General features: G+C 42.6%; 4 protein-coding genes across 4 annotated transcripts; 3 read left to right on the top strand and 1 right to left on the bottom strand.

The window, feature by feature from the left end:
* The first annotated feature begins 208 nt into the window (after nucleotides 1–208).
* LOC146507757 (transmembrane protein 222-like) lies at nucleotides 209–4,935 on the top strand. The gene is made up of 6 exons (XM_085176949.1): nucleotides 209–333; nucleotides 480–564; nucleotides 872–903; nucleotides 1,004–1,100; nucleotides 1,372–1,502; nucleotides 4,816–4,935. The coding sequence occupies exons 1-6, from the start codon at nucleotides 215–217 to the stop codon at nucleotides 4,901–4,903; spliced, it is 552 nt and encodes a 183-aa protein (XP_085033075.1). The 5' UTR covers nucleotides 209–214; the 3' UTR covers nucleotides 4,904–4,935.
* Nucleotides 4,936–6,052: 1,117 nt separating this feature from the next.
* LOC146507756 (trophoblast glycoprotein-like) lies at nucleotides 6,053–9,295 on the top strand. Its single transcript, XM_085176945.1, has 2 exons — nucleotides 6,053–6,312; nucleotides 6,550–9,295. Exons 1-2 carry the CDS (start codon nucleotides 6,053–6,055, stop codon nucleotides 7,511–7,513), a joined length of 1,224 nt encoding a protein of 407 aa, XP_085033071.1. The 3' UTR covers nucleotides 7,514–9,295.
* nr0b2a (nuclear receptor subfamily 0, group B, member 2a) lies at nucleotides 6,262–18,452 on the bottom strand. Its single transcript, XM_085176948.1, has 3 exons — nucleotides 17,918–18,452; nucleotides 9,667–17,802; nucleotides 6,262–7,264 (listed from the first exon to the last, which is right to left on the bottom strand). The coding sequence occupies exons 1-2, from the start codon at nucleotides 18,450–18,452 to the stop codon at nucleotides 17,561–17,563; spliced, it is 777 nt and encodes a 258-aa protein (XP_085033074.1). The 3' UTR covers nucleotides 6,262–7,264; nucleotides 9,667–17,560.
* Nucleotides 10,315–12,750, top strand: kdf1a (keratinocyte differentiation factor 1a). The gene is made up of 3 exons (XM_085176946.1): nucleotides 10,315–11,326; nucleotides 11,743–11,817; nucleotides 12,533–12,750. The coding sequence occupies exons 1-3, from the start codon at nucleotides 10,315–10,317 to the stop codon at nucleotides 12,616–12,618; spliced, it is 1,173 nt and encodes a 390-aa protein (XP_085033072.1). The 3' UTR covers nucleotides 12,619–12,750.
* Nucleotides 18,453–20,412: the final 1,960 nt, after the last annotated feature.

Raw genomic sequence — 20,412 nt, 5'->3', positions numbered from 1 at the left:
ATCTAAAAAATTAATTATTTTTTAGATTTGTTATAGAGGTAAACTGCTAGGGCGCTGCAGCTAACATGAAATCCCTCCTGCTGACCGTAAAGGCCGCAATCGACGAACAGATGGCCCGTGCTGCGTTCACGGACCGACAGTTGGAGGAGGTGGCTGCGTACCTCCGCTGCTGTGCGTCACTGCCGTTCATCTCCCTCTGTCACTCCAGGCTGTGATGGCGGAGGCGAACGATACCGACGTAATGATGAGCTACCACGGTGATTTCCCAAAAACTGACAGAAAAAGCAGCCGCTACCCTTTCTGCATTGTCTGGACACCCATTCCCATTTTAACGTAAGAGGCTGCTGCAGTATTGATGCTCCTGTGCTGTGGCAGCAGATGCTAATACTGTTTCCTTTTAATGGTATTGCGTTAGCTGTTTTGCTGGACATTCAGACGTACAGTAATTCCCTCGTGTGTTATTTGCGTGCGTCCTGCAGGTGGGTGCTCCCCTTCATCGGTCACATGGGCATATGCACTTCTGCTGGAGTCATACGAGATTTCGCAGGGTCATATTTTGTCTCGGTGAGCACTGCTTTTGCATCGAGTTTATCACATCACCACATAGAGACTGATGTTAAAGTGCTAGACCTTCTCAATGGGAGTCTCAAGGATAGATTCGCATTAGCGGTGGGACGCAATTTGAATATGGTACTGGTATTGGATCAGTGCTACTGTGTTATAGACTATGTTCAGATTTAGTCTTTTTCTACCTTTATAAGTTGTGAATAGTGTTGTCAATACTGGCCCTGTATTTACTTGGTATTGGATCATGCAAAATTTGCATTATCGTACAGCACTAATTCACATGCATGATTTCCGCTCTTTCCAGGAGGATAACATGGGGTTTGGTAGACCCACAAAGTAAGTTTATTGATGATATTATTGTCTTTTAACAAGTAGGTGGGAGCAGAGATAACACATTAAAGGTAACTCACTGTTTTCTTTTAAAATAATACTGCAGGTATTGGAAGCTTGATGTGGATAAAGTGTGTGGTAATGGTGCAGCTACATGGGACAAAGCTGTGCACGATGCATCAGAGGAGTACAAATGCAGGCCGGTAAGATTGTTGTATTTAGCATTCTCTTATGAATTAATTAACACATTTCTGGATTGTGTTTATGGAAGGCCTTCAGTGCCAAAATGAATTAAGTGTTTGTTTAATTAATTACAATTAAAATATATTTTGAAATATGTAATACTATTTAATTATAGTTTTAATTAATTAATTATATAATGATGTATTTATTTAATTCATTTTGACACTAGTGACCCTCCTTACACATTAGTGATTTAATAATAAATACTTATTTATTTACTTTTTGTTGAAGCACAATCTGTGCTTTGATAACTGCCATTCCCACGTTGCCATGGCCCTCAACCTGATGCGCTACGACAACAGCACATCCTGGAACATGGTGAACCTGTGTGTGCTGTCTCTCACTCACGGGAAACACGTAAGGTAAATATTTTGGCCACTTATTCCAGCACTGCAGGAATAAAACACATGTATGAATGATAAGAGCGGCTAGAGACAGATCACTATTCACACTCTCATTCCTACTACAGCCTAACCCAACATGCATGTCTTCGGACTGTGGGAGGAAGTCTGAGTACTAGAGGTGGGAATCACCATACATCCCACGATACGATATTATCACAATACTTAACGCACGATACGATATTATTGCAATTTTTAAAAATATTTTGTGATATTCAGATTCTGTACATAAAGGTAAACTTTATCAATATTCATTTTATCTAATATCAAAGTCTCACACTCAGTCTTTCTCTCATTTCAGTTTTATTGTTGACAAACTTGAACGGTTTGTATTACAGTCTAGTCCAACTTAACTGAACGCAACCATCTGGTACAATTATAGCTATTCTGAACTATGCAATTTATGAAAACTATGCAGCCCCTTCAGAAACTGAAGAATTTGAAAGTAAATTAAAACAAAATATAATTTTACATTAAATAAAAAAAGTTTTAAACTTAATTAAAATAAAACATGTCTTAAATTAAAATAAGTAAACTGTCCTGTTTATTGCTGCCAAAAAAAAGTTAAACACATTTGGACAGTGAAGGAATGTCAGGATTCTTGCTCAGAAAAAGGATCAACATGCTCTGAAGTCAGAGCACAAAAACCTTTTTTGTAACAAAATATTGATTTCTGCTGTCCCTGTATCGATACATTATTAGCAAACAAAATATCACGATACTACACATTATCGATTTTTTCCCCCGACCCCTACTGAGTACCCAGAGAGAACATGTGAACTCTATAAAGAAAGGCCCCTGTTGGTGGGTGGAGCAACAGTGCTAAACACTGCTCCGCCCTCTTGCCACTAATACTACATGCTACCATTTAGAGTCATCCAAGGAAACCTGGAAACCAAAAATGAACGGCGTGATCTTTTGGCTTGGTTAACTTTCACATTTGTCAAGCTATTATTAATGCAGAACAATTTATACAGGTTATGTTTTTTAATAACATTGTGCAATACAGAAGACATTCTGCACATGCTGCAACAGCATTGCTTCGCAGTGAAAGAACCCAGCTGCGAAACTCGTCCGCCTGCAGTCCAAACATGCCACCCCCCCGGACAATATTTAGTGTATTTTTAGGGCCCTTAACTGTTGCACAGGTGAAATCCTCTATAAAACTTTCAAAAGTTATCAGCTGATCTCCTCAGCTCCCAAACCCTTACACAGTGTTGCTAAAAGAAGAAATGAGGCAACACGGAGGGAATCATATCCCCATCCCACCTCTTTTGAAACATCTAGTTAGAATCAAATTGAGCACGAGCTATTTATATTGTAAGTTTTATTTATATTTTACACAATGTCGCATCTTTTCTGGAAACAGGTTGTATAAAATGAATGATTAATTTGCTAGTGTTTATATCTCGAGCTATGCTTCACATTCACTGGGAAAATCTTTCAGTTTGGTTTTTCTCCCTGGTTTTGTACACCAGGAGCAATTCTGGCTTTCAAATGTGTGAGTCAAGGGCACTTAAACCTTTTAACACAAGCTGTTTGCCTACCCACTCTACCACTTGACATGTAGTAGCCCCACCGGTGCTTATCTGCAATAAATCCTCTATTGTAAACAGGAAAATTTAAGTTCCAGTCATACTGGTTTTGTTTGAGCCAATTAGTTTAGGTTGTGAAGTTTTAGTCAGTTACGACTGTGCAGAATGCATTCACCAACTACTTTGGTAGGTACACCTGTTCAAAACAAGCTGCTGAAGTTCAAGCCAAACGTCAGGACAGGAAAAACAGGTGACTTAAGTGAATGTGGCGCAGTTCTTAGTGCTGGACAGGCTGTGTTTCAGAAACTGCTGATCTACACAGTCATCTCTTTACAGCGTTTACAGAGAATAATCTAACAAAAAGAAACTACCCAGTAAGAGGCATGTTCTTTGAAGCCAGCGGTCAGAGGACAATGGCTGGACTGCTTTGAGTTTATATAAAGGCAACATACCGTCATTGTAACTCATGACAGCCACGGTCTGCAAAAGAGCATCTCTGAATGCACAACATGACAAATCATGAAGCAGATGGGCTACAAGAAGCAGAAGATCACACTGTGTCCCACTCCCACCACCTAAAAACAGGAAACAGATGCTCCAATTCACACGAGCTCACCAAATTTGGACAATGGAAGATTGGAAAAATGTTGCCTGGTCTGATGAGTCTCAATTTCTACTGTGAGATTGGATAGTAAGGTCAGAATTTGGGGTAAACAACATGAAAGCGTGGCTCAATCGTGCCTGGTATCAGTGTTCAGGCTGCTGCCTCTTAGTACCAGCTGAGCATCATTTCTACACCACAGCCTACCTGAATATTGTTGCTCCTATTAGTGTGGCCCTCTGCTACTAGCAGGGTAACATGCCATGTCTAAAAGCTAGAATCACGTCAAACCAGTTTCTTAAGCATGACAATGAATCCACTGTGCTCAAAAGACCTCCACAATCACCGGATCTTAATCCAGTAGAGCACCTTTGGGATGTGACGGAACAGGAGTGTCACACCACGGGTGTGCAGTGTACAGATCTGCAGCAGCTGTGCAGTCACATCAACATGGACCAAAATATCTGAGGAATGTTTCCAGCACCTTGTTGAATCTTTGCTGTGACGAATTAAAGCGGCTCTGAAGGCAAAAAGGGGTTTCAACCCAACACTACCAAGGTGTGCCTAATAAAGTGTCCTGTGAGTGTACTAAACCCTCTATCATGGCAGGTTTCACTCTTTCAGACATAGGTGCTACAAATGGTGATACGAGTAGCTGTGCTAGGATGACAGTTTAACTGAAGGAGAACATTACTGTGCAGCACACCTGAAGCATCTTCATCACCACAGTCTGAACAGTCTGTTAAATAGCTCCGCTGCTGGATGCTGGAGAGCATTAGGAGACATATGGCTCAGAGATCCTCCCTCATTATTCTCTGCTGACCCACATAGAGATTGCTGGCATCATAGCTTGTGCTGCCTCTGCTCGTACGATCCTGTGGCACAGGAGTCTTTTAAACAGAAGGGGAGTCGCGCAATTAATCACAGACGGCAGCGCTCCCCTCTGTGTAGCAACTGGAGGTCAGTCCTCCGCTGGGGCTCCCCGCACATGGCTGGGTGGACGGGGACAGTAGGACACAAGCTGGGGCTGTAGATACTATGTTAGATTGCACCATGTGACACTTCGGCACACCTCACGTCCTTGTCACATCCAGGTGTTGAGAAGTACTCTAATTACTGTGTTTTTTCCACCCTCCAGCTGGGCCGCTTTCCTCAAGACCTGGCTGCCCTTCGTCATGCTCAGCGGAGTCCTCGCCACCTTCATCCTCACGTTTAACCTACAGTAGTGCGGCGAGCAGTAGAACGAGCTGCCTCAGGCTTTTTGGTTATACTTTATAGGCAGTCGTTGATGTGAGTGGTGCGTTCTGATGGAACATTTGTTCGTGCACAAACTGAGTGACTTCCTCTTCATCTGTTGTGATGCATTTTCTAAAAGTATTAAAGGGCAAAGCTAACTGTTTTGTTTTTGTGGGGGTGGGGGCAGTTGAAATGAACAATTTGTCCTTCAGTTATTGATATTTTGATTATTTCTCATTGTGTATTCTGCTAGCAAGGCAAGCTACAGTGTCTGCATTTGTGTTTTTGCTTTATTGCCCCTTGTTAATATTATCATGAAGGAGACGACGTCCAGATTAGACCCCAGTAGAGTAATGCATTTCAGTTGCAGAGATGTATTTTTCATGAACGGCAGTGATGAATGTGTTTCCAGGCGGGCTAATATATATTTCAGTGACAAATCCAAAAAGAAAACGGATTGCAAAATCTTCAAGCTGGAAGTATTCATCAATTATTTGTCTTAGAAATATGAGCAGCTAGACCAAAGATAGAATGATGGAAACCCGCATGTTAATAATTAGGGTATTGCGCTTCCTCGGATACATTTTCCTCCTTAATAAGACGCTTCTATGTTAAGTGACTTCTTTTTTGTTTGTTTTGGCTTTTTCGCAGTAAGATTTGTATGATTTCCTTTTGTGCATCTTCACACTTGATCCTGCCAAGTTATATGAGCAATATTTGATCACTTGTTTATGCATTATGTTATTTTATTGGATGTTTTTGGTACTTGAATAAGTATTATTTATTATTGTATGTCTGTAACCATTTAATATTTCCATTTTTGTACCTGCATTTCGGATTTGTTGTGTGCAGAGCTCTTTTGTTGTCTCCCCTGGCAGACTGGGATAAAGGTGACCGGTTGTGGGTTGTCCTCTGTACCTTTAAGGGGACTGCGTTTTCATCCAGCAGACTCTGTGTGATATGAACTACCATCACTTTACGGGAACCTTTATTCCCACAGTGCAGCAGACGACGACTGAGCAAGCAGTCTTTGCCACCTCTGCAGTGTCCGATCACTTGTAGAGAACAAAGGATAACAGCTAAAGTTTGATTTATGAATACACGTCTGTAGTTTAAACTTTTTCAGCTGTTATTTAGAGATGTGTTTTTCTGCTGTTTTTGTGTTTTTGGGGATTCTTTTCTGCGCTCTGTGCCGCTGCTTGGAGTGTCCTTTTGGCTGTGAGTGTTTCGCTGTGATCCGCACGGTAAAATGTGTTTCTAAAGATCTGCTCACAGCACCAGAAAATATTCCGGGATATGCCAGGACCGTCATTATCACAGGGAATAATATACACCAAATTGGACCCAGTTCGTTTACGGAGCTGGCGAACGTCACTAACATCATTTTAACCAATAACAGGTGAGAATGTCAGTGTTTTTTTATTTGTTTCTTTTGCAGTTTCAACCATGTATGTATTAAGCCGTATTTGAATAGTTTATTTCTTTATGTTTACACAATAAATAAATAAATAAAGATCTGTTTCTGTGAGTTTTTCTTTTTTTAACCTTGATAGTACAGTACAGTTTCTTGTTTCCAAGCAGGAGGTTATAGTTAGATGTCTAAAATCTGATGTTAAAGTGTTAGTCGTCTCCTCAGGTTAACAGAGATGGCGTCCCACACCTTCTCCTCCCTGGTCAACCTGCGCTTCCTGGACCTCAGTGGAAACCAGCTGGCACTCATCCATCCAGAGGCTCTCAGCATACCTGGTAGTCCCCTTCAGGAGCTCAACCTGAGCCAGTCACTCTACAACTTTACTGCCCTTACAGACCTGACCACAGCTCTGCGCTGGGGGGGCCTCGCGGGGCTCCTCCGCCTCGACCTCTCGGGGAACAAGCTTGCGCTGCTTCCCCCGGGCATGTTCTCTCACCTTCCCAATCTGCAGCAGCTTTTCCTCAGCAACAACTCTTTGGTGGCAGTCTACAGTGGGACCTTCTCTGGCATGAATTACCTGGAGATGCTCGACCTGACGCACAACACCTTCAGCACATTCGGAACCGATGCTCTGCTGGAGTTGGACAAGCTCGGGGACATCAGAATCCTGCTCGGTAACAACCCCTACACCTGCTCCTGTGAGATCAATGAGTTTGTCGCGTGGCTGAATAAATCGAAAGCTAAGGTTGATGTGGATGCTGTGAGATGTGCCTCACCTGGCGCGTTAACTGACGCCCGCCTAAGAGGGCTCAGCATCCAGGATATCGGGTGTGTTGTTCCAGTCCTGGCAGAGGTCGCTGATCTCACCCTGCAGACCTCTTATGTGTTCCTGGGACTGGTTCTGGGGCTTGTTGGCATGGTTTTTCTCTTTGTGCTCTACCTGAATCGCAAAGGTATGAAGAAGTGGATCAATGAAATGAGAGACGCTTGTCGGGATGTCCTGGAGGGCTATCACTACCGGTACGAGATTGACTCGGACCCTCGGCTGGGGCACATTTCTGCAGACAGCAGAAGGGCACAAAAGCAGTTAGGAATATCTCTGTCCCAGCAGCTGCCCAGTGACACCTCTGTTGCCCCCACAAAAACACAAGTCAAACAGCTGACAACCTCCCCACCTCAAAACTTATGATAAACTAACTGATGCTTTGACATATTATGGTGTAGCTGTAAATAGTTTTAGGAGGAAATTTACAATTTTGTCTTGAACATTCTGTACATATCGGAATTATAACCTAGAAACCTAAAAAAAAAAAGTGCCTTTGTGTTGTAGATGCTCTAGATCCTTGTATTTGTAAGTTAGTAAGTGTGTGTTTTTCTTCTAGATTTTTATAAGGCCCTTACACATAGGCTACTTTGGAAATGGATGTCAGCTTTTTCAGTGTGCTTTCTTTACTTTTATATTAGCTGAAATATATTTCCGGTAAGCAGAAGATAAAGAAAAGCATAAATAACATAAATTATAGATGACCAGTGAATGGTAGGGTAGGTCTATTCTACTGTGTTCTTCAGTAAAAAAAAGCAAAACCTTTAAATTTACTCATCCCTATATCTTTATAGGAGTGGTAATAATGCAATTTGTATTATTTGAATGAATATGTCTTGGTATGATATAAAAACCTGTGTTTACATTAATTAGAAATAAAAAGAAATGATGTAATTAATTTCTTGTGCTGTTTTATTGTAAGTGTAGTGAGGAAGGCACTGCTACACAGGCTCATGTTTATCTCCACGTGAGATTGCTATACTATTTCAATTCAAAGAGTGGGTGATTAAGTGTTTCTATACAAGGAAAAAGTAGGGCAGAATGAATGATATCACCGGGAAACACACCTGCTGGCTCTGCAGCTGTGCACCTCTGTGTCCCTGCCGGAGCTCTCTACCTATTGTATGTGCACGTTAAAGAGGATTTATATAGAGAAATTAGAAAAGTGCACTGCTGCAATTTAAAACACAAAAATTCTCTGCTATCCTGCATCACATGGCTGTTTATCAGGGGTGTCAAGCACACAGCCTAAAGGGCATAACTGGCCACCAATGGTCCACCGGACAGCTTTGGAAAATGTGAAAGCTGCAAAGACGCTCTCATTTGATTTATCCTTAAGAATGGTCTGAATCATCTGCACTTTTACGGCCTTCTAGCCAACAAACACGTTGCCTACAATCTGCCCTACAACACCAAATAAAGAAAGTGATAGAAACACCGTCAAAAGATAGAAAATGATTTCCCCCCCCCCCCCCCCCCCCCATAACATTTCTACTTCATTAAATATAAGAAATGTATCTGTTTTCATTGTAGAAACCACTCACGTGAAGTTTTGCTGGGACTTTCTTTTATTTATTACTGCAAAATTTCCCCTGAATACTGCCTTAAGGCATTGTAAACCTACACAGGTGTTTATGCTTTTATGTTTAGTCTTAAGCACATTCAATTTGCGTAAAGCAGCATATATTAAATAATTAAACTTGCCATTAAAATCCTTTTATTTTTATTGTTTTAATTTTGTTCCCATATTCCTTTCTCCATTATACTTTTTATGGAGGCTAATTAAATATTCTTCATCAAGCTTCACTCGCTTTTTCTACTCACTATGTGTTTATACACCACTCTGCATTTAATCATTAGTTATTATGAATCTTTGGCTCTCCTCCACAGTGTGTCTGTTATCCTGTCTTCCTTCCCTCATCCCCAGCTGGCCACCCTCCCTGAGCCTCATTCTGCCAGAAGTTTCTTCCTGTTAAAAGGGAGTTTTTCCTTTCCACTTTCACCAAGTGTTTCCTCATACGGGAGTTTTCTGTCTATTATTATTATTGTCTAGTATTTACTTTAGAGTATAACGCACGTTATAAAATTTTACTGAATAATGATTTGTTGTTGTAATGAATGAACTTTAAACTGAGCTACACATGTAATGTTCAAACTTAAATAAAATGTAACTTTAAGAATATCAATTTCTTGTTCATAGTGGGTCCGCAGTTTTTTTTTTTTTTTTAAATGAATAATAAATAAAATAAAGAATAAAAAAGGAAAATCCAGAACTGGGCATTTTGTGTCTCATTAAATTCCTGTTCTTTAAGAACTCTTTAATAATTCACGAAATGCGTATTTAAACATTTTAAACTGAAAGAAAGCCGACACATTTTTTATGAAATTAAAAAAAAAAAACATACACGTTATTATGCAATAGTTTCCCCTCGTTAACCCCCCGCCCCCTCTTTCCTCCCCACATCTCTCGTTCCGTCCCCTGCACGTTCAAATCCGCCTCGTGTGACGTCACGACTCACCTGTGGGTGGGTGTAGGATCTGGGATTAGCTGTAGCCGCAGGTAATAGCCAAACATTGGGAGACTCTCGGCAACGCAAGACTGTAAACTTCTTTTCACTGAAAGACAAACGACGCCGATGAGCTGAGCCGTGTTTTTCCCCTCGGACTGCCGGACTCTGTTTTGAGTTTGCAAACTTTGCTGAAGTACACAAACCTAAAAATCTGTAGGCGGTTTTGTTTTCTCCGTTTGGAGCGTTAGCGTAGTTTTTTTTTTTCCTCTCGCTCTCTCTAAGACTTCCGCACTTTGCTCGTTGAACAAGTTGTCTGGGATAAAAGTGTTTCCTCTTATGCGGTAAGTGGGCGATTTGCAAGTAAAATGGAAAAACAGTTGGATGTTGAATGAGCTTTGGTCTCACCTTTTCTCCTCCGCGCGCACTATTAGGCAAGAAAAAAAATCAAGGGTGCGACGAAAGTTATTGTTAAGATAGAAATCAGAGCACTCAGCTTTATTTACACTCTCCGAGCTTCATGTTAGGTTACTTTACTGAAAGCTATGTTTTTCCTGCTCCAGCTTTAAATGCAGCTTAGTTCATTGTGTTTTGGGGGTTTTATGGAGGTTGTACTAAACTGTCCTCTCCTACTCCTCCAGGTCCCAGGCTTTTTGAGCCATGCCTGGCCACAGCACAGGGGCTCCCCGCCACAAGTACCCCAACTCTAGCTCTAGGGCGGACAACCATCGACCCAACCGGACTATATCCAGGGACAGCACGACCAGCCAAGACTCCTACAAGGATCCTCATGGGGAGCAACTACGTGACCACTCCCGCTATTCAGAGGGCAGGTATGGTCGAGGAAGAAGCCACCCTCGAAACAGCACTGGAAGGGGTTCAGAGACAATAGGATTTATTCCGGGGTCGGCAGACAGCGTGCCGAGCAGCAGGCAGTCCTGTGGCTCCTGTGCCTCCATGGGCTGGAGTAGCTGTAAGGCTCTTATCTGTTGTGTTCTCACCTGTGGATTTTATGGCACCCGGGAGCCCTGCCTCCCCGTTAACGAGAGCTCCACAGACCATACCCCCAAAACGGTCGGTGACCCTCGACCTCCTAACGGCATAGCTGTGAAAACCCCTGGCATGTCTTTGGAGCCCAATAATAAGCAGCCCAAGACCCCCAGATTGCCCCTGAATGACAGTTTCCGCTACCCAGATGTGCACATAGCAGGTCAGAAGGTAAAGTACCCAGTTGCTGACCCCAAACGGGGTCGCGCATCAGGTAAAGGGGATAACCAGCGGCCGGTCAGCAACACCAGCCTTCTATCCTACGAGGACTACGACTTGGATGAGCAGAGCGACAAAGACATTGACTCTCTGATCACCAAGAAGCTGCTGGAGCTTTACGCCCTGCATCAGATTGACCAGCTGGCCAAGTGCACCTCTGATTCCTCCTTCTCCCGCAAGACCAACGAGATCAGCGAGCTCATCTACAGCATCGCTCAGGACTACAACCTGGAGGAGCAAGAGGCCGAGTGCAAGCTGGTGCACGGGGTCATCCGCATCAGCACGCGGAAGGGCAAAAGGAACAAGGGCTACCTGTCGACCGGGCAGCATCATAACAGCAGGAGGGACGGGACCCTCCCCGACAGTGGCAACGAGACCATGACAAACACCTTCATGAGCAGTGATTGTAAGAATCTTTTCTTTTCTTTTCTTTTTCTTTTTGGCTAGAGCTGTGTAAATATTTATAATGCACAAGACAACCTTGCTCACCAGCACCTTGCAGCAACATACCAAATATACCAATCATCTGACCCATCTTTTCTTAATGACTCATAGAGTCTGTTGGAACACCGGCTGAAGCTCTTTTGTTTGCCTCGTAGCTGCGAGCTCTAAAACTCCAGGTATTTTACGCGCAGTAGCCTCATAACAATCGCTTAATCTGAGGCAAGTCGATGCAGGTGCGGCGTCTGCTAAACTCAAACACGATAACAGAGATGACCGGATGAATTATAACGTTTGCTGGATCTCTGTTTGTTTTCTCTTGCCTGTGTTCATTTTGTCTTGTCCTTTGTTTTTGCTTTGTTTTTTTGCCTTTCGCTACAGTTCCAGAGGTGAAAGTGTCGGAGCAGACGCCATCGGACGAGCTGGCGAGAAAGATGAGAAATTACAGCGGGCGAAGTGAGTGCATGCGCAGGGGTGGTGTGTGTGGGGATTTCCCATGAGTCTGTCTTCTTTTGGTTTCGTGTGGGATTAAGATACTCGGGAGTAAATCAAGTAATTCTGCTTGACTGTGTGGCAGTCCATCCTGGCATTTGGGTGTAATAACCAGCGTGTGTGTGTGTTTGTGTGTGTGTGTGACCCATTGTGCCTGCTGCAGCTGTAGGCGTTTTCTCACCTCCTCCTCCTCCACCTTTCAGTCACATCCCACTCTCCTAGCAGTGAAAGCACCGCATTCCTGCCCTTTTTCCATTCCCTGCATATTCGTTCACCTAACACCTACCTACCTACCTGCCCCCCAGCTCCATGGTAATGCTACACCACCTGCTAGATGTGCAGATCAAGTCGCATTAAATATATGTCACATAATGTTCCCAGATCTGCTAAGTAATTTCACCACCTTGGGTTACAGATGGATTACGTAAACTAAGCTCCTCTTTTCTCTCTGTCTCTCTCTCGTTGTTCGGTGAAGAGGTTGGTAAAAGGACGGGTGTCCTGTTACATGTCTGTGAATGAGGGTACGCCACACCGTGTTTTCACAACTTTAACTCGGTGTTCGGGGAACGTGTCCGGGTCCTGGGTTTGTCCAGGTTTTTTTGCTTAAGGATAAATGAAATTAGAGCTATGCTTTTTAACCTCACTGCATTCCTTTTTTTGTCCTTTCTCTTTTTTGCAGCATATTCCTCCAGCACTACTACGGCCTACTCGGCGTACCACCACGACACTGAAACCTACTCCTCAGGCGCTCCGCTGATTCTCTAAAAGTCAAACAAAAACAATGAGATGTAGCCAGTTACATGGGCTATTTCATCCTCCTGCTGTTACCAAGTTGAGCACCTTTTACCCTGGGTGGTTGTACTTCTGCCTTTAAGTGGTCCAGCTACTACCTGCTGTTTTCAAGCATCTTTATTTTTCAAGCAAAAGGCCCACTGAGGAGACTCTGTCCCCCTATTTCCCCTCCACACACACACAGACACACACACACACACACGCGTTAGGAGATGTAGGTTTTTATGTATTTTTTCTGTGCAGTGTTTAAAGATGAAAAAAGTGACTCCACTCAACAGGATGCCATAGGAAAGAGGCAGACGTTTGAACAGAGCCGTCCTCGTTCTTGTTTTTATCTTCATTTTTTTTGCTAGCTGTTGTGCATGTGCCGTATGTGTGTATGAGCTTGTCGACTTCCTGCCATTTCCCCACAACCCTAAGACGTGTGTTTTTTACCTGAAATTTGTATTAGCCATATTTTGTAAATACCCTTCTGTCGATGTTACTTTGTGGTTTTTTTAAAACCATATGTGGTGTTTGTCCACATTTTTTTTATATTGTTGGCTACTTAGTCATATTTTTAACAAAATAATAAAAAAAACAACAACTTCCATACCTCTTTATGCTTGTGTTTATTCAAAAGTCTAAATCTGGAAGTCTTTCTCTCTATATATATATATAAAAAGCAGCTCCATTTGTTTGGCAGCTTCTCTGGCGCTCTCTCTTCAGCCTATTTTTTTCCTCTTTATCTCTGGGATTATTGTTGTCAGGCTCATCTCCCCGAGGTCACTGTGTTACAGCAGCCAGGCTTTTTCCGCCCTCAGCAAAAGAAGGAACTCGTTTGGCTGGTTCTTACAGAAAGGAAATAAAATCCACGGCTTTGTCTTTGTCATTTATGGCGAAGGAACAGTGCAGAAAGTCAGCGTAATTTTCTCGAAGCAGTTCAAATTTGGGTTAAACAAATGAAGCTGCATCTGTCAATAATCATTATCTTTTGTATATTTTAGGAGCCGTACAGTTGTTTCCAGCTTTGACTTACTGCTTTAAAACGAGGGGCGAGGGGTTAAACCGGTAGCCAAAATTGCACCGAGAAAACGCACAAACAAAGTTACTGAAACAATTTTGTTTTTATTCAAAACCCAGTAAAATCTTGCATGAAGAGAATTACACTTCTTAACTATCTGTTCTTCAGCGCCACACGCTCAGCTTTTTTGTTTTTGTTTTAGGCAAGTTGTTTCTGTGTGTGTTGCATTTGGCCTGTGTAACCCCATTTCCTCTGGCTCACTCCCCCACCAGCACATTCCTGTTTTACCTGTATGTAGGTGTCATGTAAAGGCTCACAGTTTCACAACGAACATACCACAGGACAAGACCAATCGTGAGCTTGCTCCATAAGTGATGCAGCCTGCAGATTTCCAAGAACCAGTCAAGAGTTTCCCGTCGCAGCTGATTTAGTTTTTCCTCGGCTGCTTTCGGGTGCTGAACATTTAAAATCACTCCGAGTGAGGCTTTTGCACTCATAAGGCTTTGCAAACGCAATAAAGTTTAGGCTCAATTTTTATGATTCTCTCTATTGGGAAAATGTGTAACTTCCACAGTTTTCCATGAGAGGGGGACAGAGAACCATTAGAGAAAAAAGAAAGCACATTACGTAGACTGCGTATAAAACTGTGCTGCCACATTTAAACATAGTGTCTCCGTCCTCAGGTCAAGATACATAACTAATAATAACATGGATATATTTATAACCCCTGATAAATCCTAACAACCGATTAAAAAGAACGTGTTTTTCTAAGCTGTCATTCCCCCACCTATTCTATAATGAATAAATAAATAACTCTGCTTTGGTAATAGTGTTATATCTTTTTTTGATTTCCTCCCACCAATAGAATCATTTTTATGCTCTCCAGAGATTCATGCAGCAATCTAAACTCAGTGATTTTGGTCCACACTGACATAATAAGATCACATAGTTGCTGCACATTTGTCAGCTGCACATTCATGATGGAAATCTCCCATTCCACCACATCTCAAAGATGCTCAATATGCAGTGTTGGGGAGTAACGGAATACATGTACCGCCGTTACGTATTTAAAATACAAAATATGAGTAACTGTATTCCGTTACAGTTACCGTTTAAAAAGGTGGTGTTTAGAATACAGTTACTTTGTTGAAATAAATGGATTACACGGCGGTACTTCCCTGTTTCATATTGTGGCGGGTCAGGCCTGTTTGGGTTTTGTTTGACAGCTACGTTCTGTTGTTTCAGGCAGCGTTACGGTTGCCATGGTTACAGGGTGACGCTCTCTCTCTCTGCGTGTTTCCTGGGTGAGAGAGGCCTTTTTGTTGTTGTTGTGCTAAGCTAATAGGCAGAATGCTACAGGTAAGGTGCCTATGATGCTACAAAGAATGTAGCATCATAGGCAGTGTAGTCCGTGCTGCAGGGAGAATGGACTGCCATACACGTTATGTGTCTGTGAGCGAGGGAGGGAGAAAAAGGAAAAGTACGAGCTGTCATCGAGCAAAAACGGGAGCTGGAAGCATGTAAATATAATAATAACCACTGCAGCCAAGAAGAGTGCCTGACGAGCCCAGTTGTAAGTAAGCTATTAAGACTCGACTGTACACCGTGTTCGTGTTTTCCTCCAAAAACAATAAGTTCGGTTGGAGCAGCCTTTCAACGCCTCTCTCTGTCTCTCGCTAGCAAAGTTGACCCAGACAACAAAGTAAAGCTAGTTTTCGGCTACGAGCCCGACACAGAACCCACCGTATTAGTCAGAGGTCCCTTTACTACGGTTCGGAGCCGCGGACCTTCAGTAACAGTAATAAATCACAGCAATAGTACATTCATGTAGTTGTAAACAGCATGATAATATATTAAGTAATCCAAAATATTCAGAATATGTTACTCTCATTGAGTAACGTAACGGAATACGTTACAGAATACATTTTGGGGCATGTATTCTGTATTCTGTAATGGAGTACATTTTAAAAGTAACCTTCCCAACACTGTCAATATGATTGAGATCTGGTAACTATGGAGGGGATTTGACTGCGGTGAACTCATTTTCATGTTAAAGAAAGCCGTTTGAAATGATGTGAGCTTCGTCACATGGTGTGTTAACCTGCTGGAAGCAGCGGACAGAAGACGGGCACACTGTGGTCAAAAAGGGATGGATGCGGTCAGCAACAACGGGTAAGCTGTGGTTTTTTAAACGATGCTCACTGGTGTGGGTCCAAAGTGTGCCAAGAGAGTATTCTCCAGACCATCACACCACCACCAGCCTCAGCTCAAAGCTGAATGTCGTTTATGCCAAATTCTGACCTTACCACCTGATTATTGGAGCAAAAATGAAAACCCATCAGACCAGACAACATTTTCTAGTTTTCTATTGTCCAGCTTTTGTGTAGCTTTATTTTCCTGTTCTTAGTGGACAGAAGTGGCACTCAGTGTGGTCTTTCTGCATCTTCTTCTTCTGCTGCTTTTAGCGCTGTCAGAAAAGCTCTTCTGCACAGCTTGGCTGTAATAACTGATTATTTGACTTGCTGTTGCCTTCCTGTCAGATCGAAGCAGTCTGGTCATTCTCCTCTGACCTTTGTTATCAACGGGACATTTTCACACAGAGAACTGAGATATTCTTTGTAAATGCTTTTTTTCTTCTATTTTTTTGGCTTCATTAAGATCTTAATTTGTTAAAGCAGTGTAAAATTCTTTATTCCTATTATTTTAATATGTTCACATACTATTTGTTTTTCTGTAATACAGTTATCTAAACCTATTTTCAAGAAAGTCTTCTAGCTGTTAATTTATTTAAAATCAATAAGCACTCATGTTAAATGTAACATGTAAAACATTTCCTGACATTTTAATGCAGAGGTTATTTAGGTAAAAATGACGTGACAAGCATTTTTCTTAAGGAGGCATCTGGTTGAAATGCTAGGCTCACTACTTCCTGGATTAAAGAAGAAATACTACCATAAAAGAAAACAGTTTTCTACTTCATTCCAACGTTTGTTTAAAGATGACCAAAATGGCATGGCATGGTAAATGGCCTGCATTTGTATAGCGCTTTACTCAGTCCCTAAGGACCCCAAAGTCCTTTACACATTCACCCAGTCATTCACCCATTCACACACTGGCAATGGCAAGCTACGTTGTAGCCACAGCTGCCCTGGGGCACACTGACAGAGGCAAGGCTGCTGGACACTGGCGCCACTGGGCCCTCTGACCACCACCAGTAGGCAAACATGGGGTTAGTGCCCAAGGATATTTGGCATGCAGCCAGGAGGCAGCCTGGGATCGAACCACCGACCTTCTGATTAGTGGCTGACCTGCTTTGCCACTAACTACAGCCACCCCATCACCCCAAAATCATCCTTTTACTCCCATTTTCAAGGTATGTGCTTTTTAAGAGCTCTGGCAACAACAAGAATTTAATGTGTACATGTTTTCCTGCACATATCACTGATGGGCCTGCCAATGGAGTGCAGGGGTCAAATGTTCAAACCAGACTGTTAGTATCAGATGTTCCAGCTGGTACATATATTACAAACTTCCCTTTTCAGGTGACCAACACACAATTTCACTCTTCATTTGTGTAAAAAAAATAGATTTATTTGAAAAGTTTTGTAAATGCAAACAATAATTATTTACAACAGAGAGCTCCCGTCATGAGATCAAGCAAATATATGGACAGTAGGTACACTGTCCTAATGTAGAAAGTCAAATCCAGTTCAGTTGGACGAAATCTTGTCAGACTGGGCTTCAGTGACCTCGGCATCATTTTCAGTGTAAGCAGTTCATAACCCCAGCTTCAACAATTCACAGTTTTTGTTTTCTTTGAGTTTTGTTTAATAGTAAATGTGTTTTAGAGCAGCCCACCGTCAGGCATTCCTTCATTTCACAAAGACGGAAAAGCTCTAAAATCCACTGCTCCTATCTGCAGAAGAGCATGTCGACCAGCAGCTCCAGCAGGTTCGCCTGTCCTATCACAGGCCGAAAGAAGAGTTCAGTGATGAGGCTGGGGGTGATGCTCTGCAGCACGGAGGCTGTGAGGAGGATTCGAGCAAAGCGGTCCCCGTCCCCTGGGTGGAGGAGCTGAACCACCTTGCTTAAGGCCTGCTGAGCTTCCTGTTGCAAGCCTTCCACAAACAGGGCTGCCTTCAAATCTGGTACGTCTGTTGGTGGAAAAACAAAACTGTAAAGTTACATGAATGCTTAATATTGCACACCCTTATTAAACCACTGAAAACTGACCAGAGAAAGCTGAAGCTGAACACTTCGAATACATACCTGGATTAAATATCGTGGTCCCTTTGAGGTATGCGTACTCCTTGGGGCTCAAATCCAAACTCCAAAACTTTTTGAGGCAAGACACGAGTTTGCTGACACCGGCCATAGTGGGCTGCTCCCTTTCCACCTCAAGGTTCTCAGGTCGGTTCAGGAGGATCTTTTTCAGCATGCTGTCAGTGGGGATGTCCATCACCTCAAAGTCCACGTGCTCTTGGGCCAGACCCAGAATGAAGAGTGGTGCCCAGCAGCTTTTCAGAAGGGCGAACTGGTCGTTTGGAGGCAGCTGGTTAAAGGCGGGCAAGTTTTTCATGAAATTTAGGGTTTTTACCAGAACCGCCGAAGCTTCTTTGCAAATCTCCGACGGCCTTTTCAAGCACACTGTCCGTCGCGCCTCACATTTGCATCTGTGAGGCACTGAATTGTAGCTGAAGTTGCCTTGGCTTGGTCTGCTGCCATCCATTTGGCTCAGGATGTTGTACAGGATAGGATTTGAAGTCCTATCACTGCTGGTTGAACAACAACACGCGCTGTCCATTTTAACTGAGTCACGGATTGTGTGGGTTAATGAATCCTCTCACAGGATGGGCTCTTCACGAGCTTGTGAGCACAGCTGCTGCTGCTGCTGCTTGGAGTCTCCCTCTGTTTATAAGGCCAGCCCAACCTGCTTTAGTGGACCTTGACATGTCAATACGTTCCATATGAAAAACAACTGTGTGCTCTGCCAGGTGACTGGAACAACCCTGGGAAACTGATAAGCTTTTCTCAATGAAAAGGAGCTGCTGAAATAAAGTCTGGCTATCAAGAGGGCTGGGTCTTATCTTGAAACCGGTGTCATTAACCCAGGCAGTACCAAGCTACCAAGGACTGCAAAAGTAATCAGCCCCACAGTGAGCCCCCGCTTGCTGCCAGCTCACACCTGTAATACTGGAAACAGGCCAAAGTAGACTCAGGTCACTGACCTGCGAGATAACTTCAAATAAAGTGTTTCATTTTTTCTTTTTTCCCAAATAAAAAGAGTAAAATCCCAGAAGACAGCTGGAATTTTAAAACTCTAATTTAGTGGAAACTGGTTGTAAACAGCCACCTTAGTGTTACTGTCTTTACCTGACAACGTAAAGCACCCTGAGGCAACTGTTGCTGCGATCTGGCACTATATAAATAAAACCGAATTATTTGGCAAGGAATCTTGACTTTTAAACAAGCTGAGTTATTACTATTTGTATTGTATTTATATTATAGAGGAAGCTTTATATAAGAGAAGTGTAATTCAGCCTCCTCCAGCTCACAGGGGTTGGAAGGTTGGACATGTATTTGATAGAGCAGACATTTATTTTCACTGCCACATTGCAATATAAAGGCTACAAGCATCCAGTGAAAACGCAAATTCTGCACAAACCTGTGAAGAAGAGCTAGAAAACCTTCTTGTGTGCCACAGGACAACCTTGAATATGGTTCTATTTATGGTACAGAAATAGCGTTTCAGCACTATCACACACTGGTAAATAGACTTTTACTTGCATAGATCAGTTGAAATCAAATTCAAACTGCTTTCTACAGTCTCACACATCCGCACAGCACTATTATCTGTGCCTAAAACACACTCTGATGGATACATCAGGGGGGACTCAGGATTCAGTATATCACCCAGCAGTACTTTGACACCCAGACTGGTGGATCTGCAGCTGCCCAGTGGTATTTATTGTATTTCATGTTTTATATTTGTAACAGATGTTCCAATGAAAAGACCGACACCACTAAAAGTCCAGATCACTAGCAGTCTCGAGAATCCCTCCCTCCTGTAAAGATTAATCTGTAGTTTGGGAACAGGCAGAGATAACTGGTTAGTGGATCACAGGTCAAGCTTTGTGAAACACGGGGACTTACTATTAAAGCAGGGTCAGGTGATTCTGATGATTCTGAGGCGACTGGAGTGGGTGCGTAGCCGTTTATCTGTTAGCTGGAGAATCCACAGCATCTGTACAAAATGACCACTGAGATATTTCAGCCTGCACCCAGGAAGTAGACTGCACCGTACCTGCAGCCCTCCAGCTCTGCTCCATCCACTCAATAAAAAAACAAGAAACGAATGTGTGAGAAACCGCTCTACTGACACAACTGCTACACACTTTTTTTTTTCTCCCACCACCCCCAAAACAATTATTTTTCACAATTAAACACAAAACCACCTGCATAAAACTGTTATTTATTGTTTGTTATTGGTTTTACCTTTGTGAGTTTTATTTTTGGGGGGATTTGGTTTATTATTTGAGGCTTAAGTGTTTTGTTTTTTTCAGATGTATGTAGGGATTTACTTAAAATTGACCTTGGAATTAAATCATTTTTAGGGCAAACCTGGAACCAGGAATTTATAGAAGTGTTCTTTATCATTGTGTGTTGGGATAAAATTGGAAATTGTGTGTCTTATATCTTCACAAATACACACACAACTATTTAAAAAAATACCACAGCCCTGGCTGTGGTGTGCAGACTTTACG

This window comes from Neolamprologus multifasciatus, chromosome 11 (genome assembly GCF_963576455.1).
Source record: "Neolamprologus multifasciatus chromosome 11, fNeoMul1.2, whole genome shotgun sequence".
Classification (NCBI taxonomy): Eukaryota; Metazoa; Chordata; class Actinopteri; order Cichliformes; family Cichlidae; genus Neolamprologus; species Neolamprologus multifasciatus.
Note: the sequence above shows the minus strand (reverse complement) of the source record. Positions and strands in the feature narration are given on the sequence as shown.

Bases quoted from the DNA above. Each gene is read 5' to 3' on its own strand.
- LOC146507757 (XM_085176949.1), top strand. From the start codon at position 215: ATGGCGGAGGCGAACGATACCGACGTAATGATGAGCTACCACGGTGAT. The intron at 334-479 runs GTAAGAGGCTGC...TGCGTCCTGCAG, and splicing joins ACACCCATTCCCATTTTAAC to GTGGGTGCTCCCCTTCATCG. The intron at 904-1,003 runs GTAAGTTTATTG...ATAATACTGCAG, and splicing joins GGGTTTGGTAGACCCACAAA to GTATTGGAAGCTTGATGTGG.
- LOC146507756 (XM_085176945.1), top strand. From the start codon at position 6,053: ATGTGTTTTTCTGCTGTTTTTGTGTTTTTGGGGATTCTTTTCTGCGCT. The intron at 6,313-6,549 runs GTGAGAATGTCA...TCGTCTCCTCAG, and splicing joins ATCATTTTAACCAATAACAG to GTTAACAGAGATGGCGTCCC.
- kdf1a (XM_085176946.1), top strand. From the start codon at position 10,315: ATGCCTGGCCACAGCACAGGGGCTCCCCGCCACAAGTACCCCAACTCT. The intron at 11,327-11,742 runs GTAAGAATCTTT...CTTTCGCTACAG, and splicing joins CACCTTCATGAGCAGTGATT to TTCCAGAGGTGAAAGTGTCG. The intron at 11,818-12,532 runs GTGAGTGCATGC...TCTTTTTTGCAG, and splicing joins GAGAAATTACAGCGGGCGAA to CATATTCCTCCAGCACTACT.
- nr0b2a (XM_085176948.1), bottom strand. From the start codon at position 18,452: ATGGACAGCGCGTGTTGTTGTTCAACCAGCAGTGATAGGACTTCAAAT. The intron at 17,803-17,917 runs GTATGTATTCGA...TTCCACCAACAG, and splicing joins GACCACGATATTTAATCCAG to ACGTACCAGATTTGAAGGCA.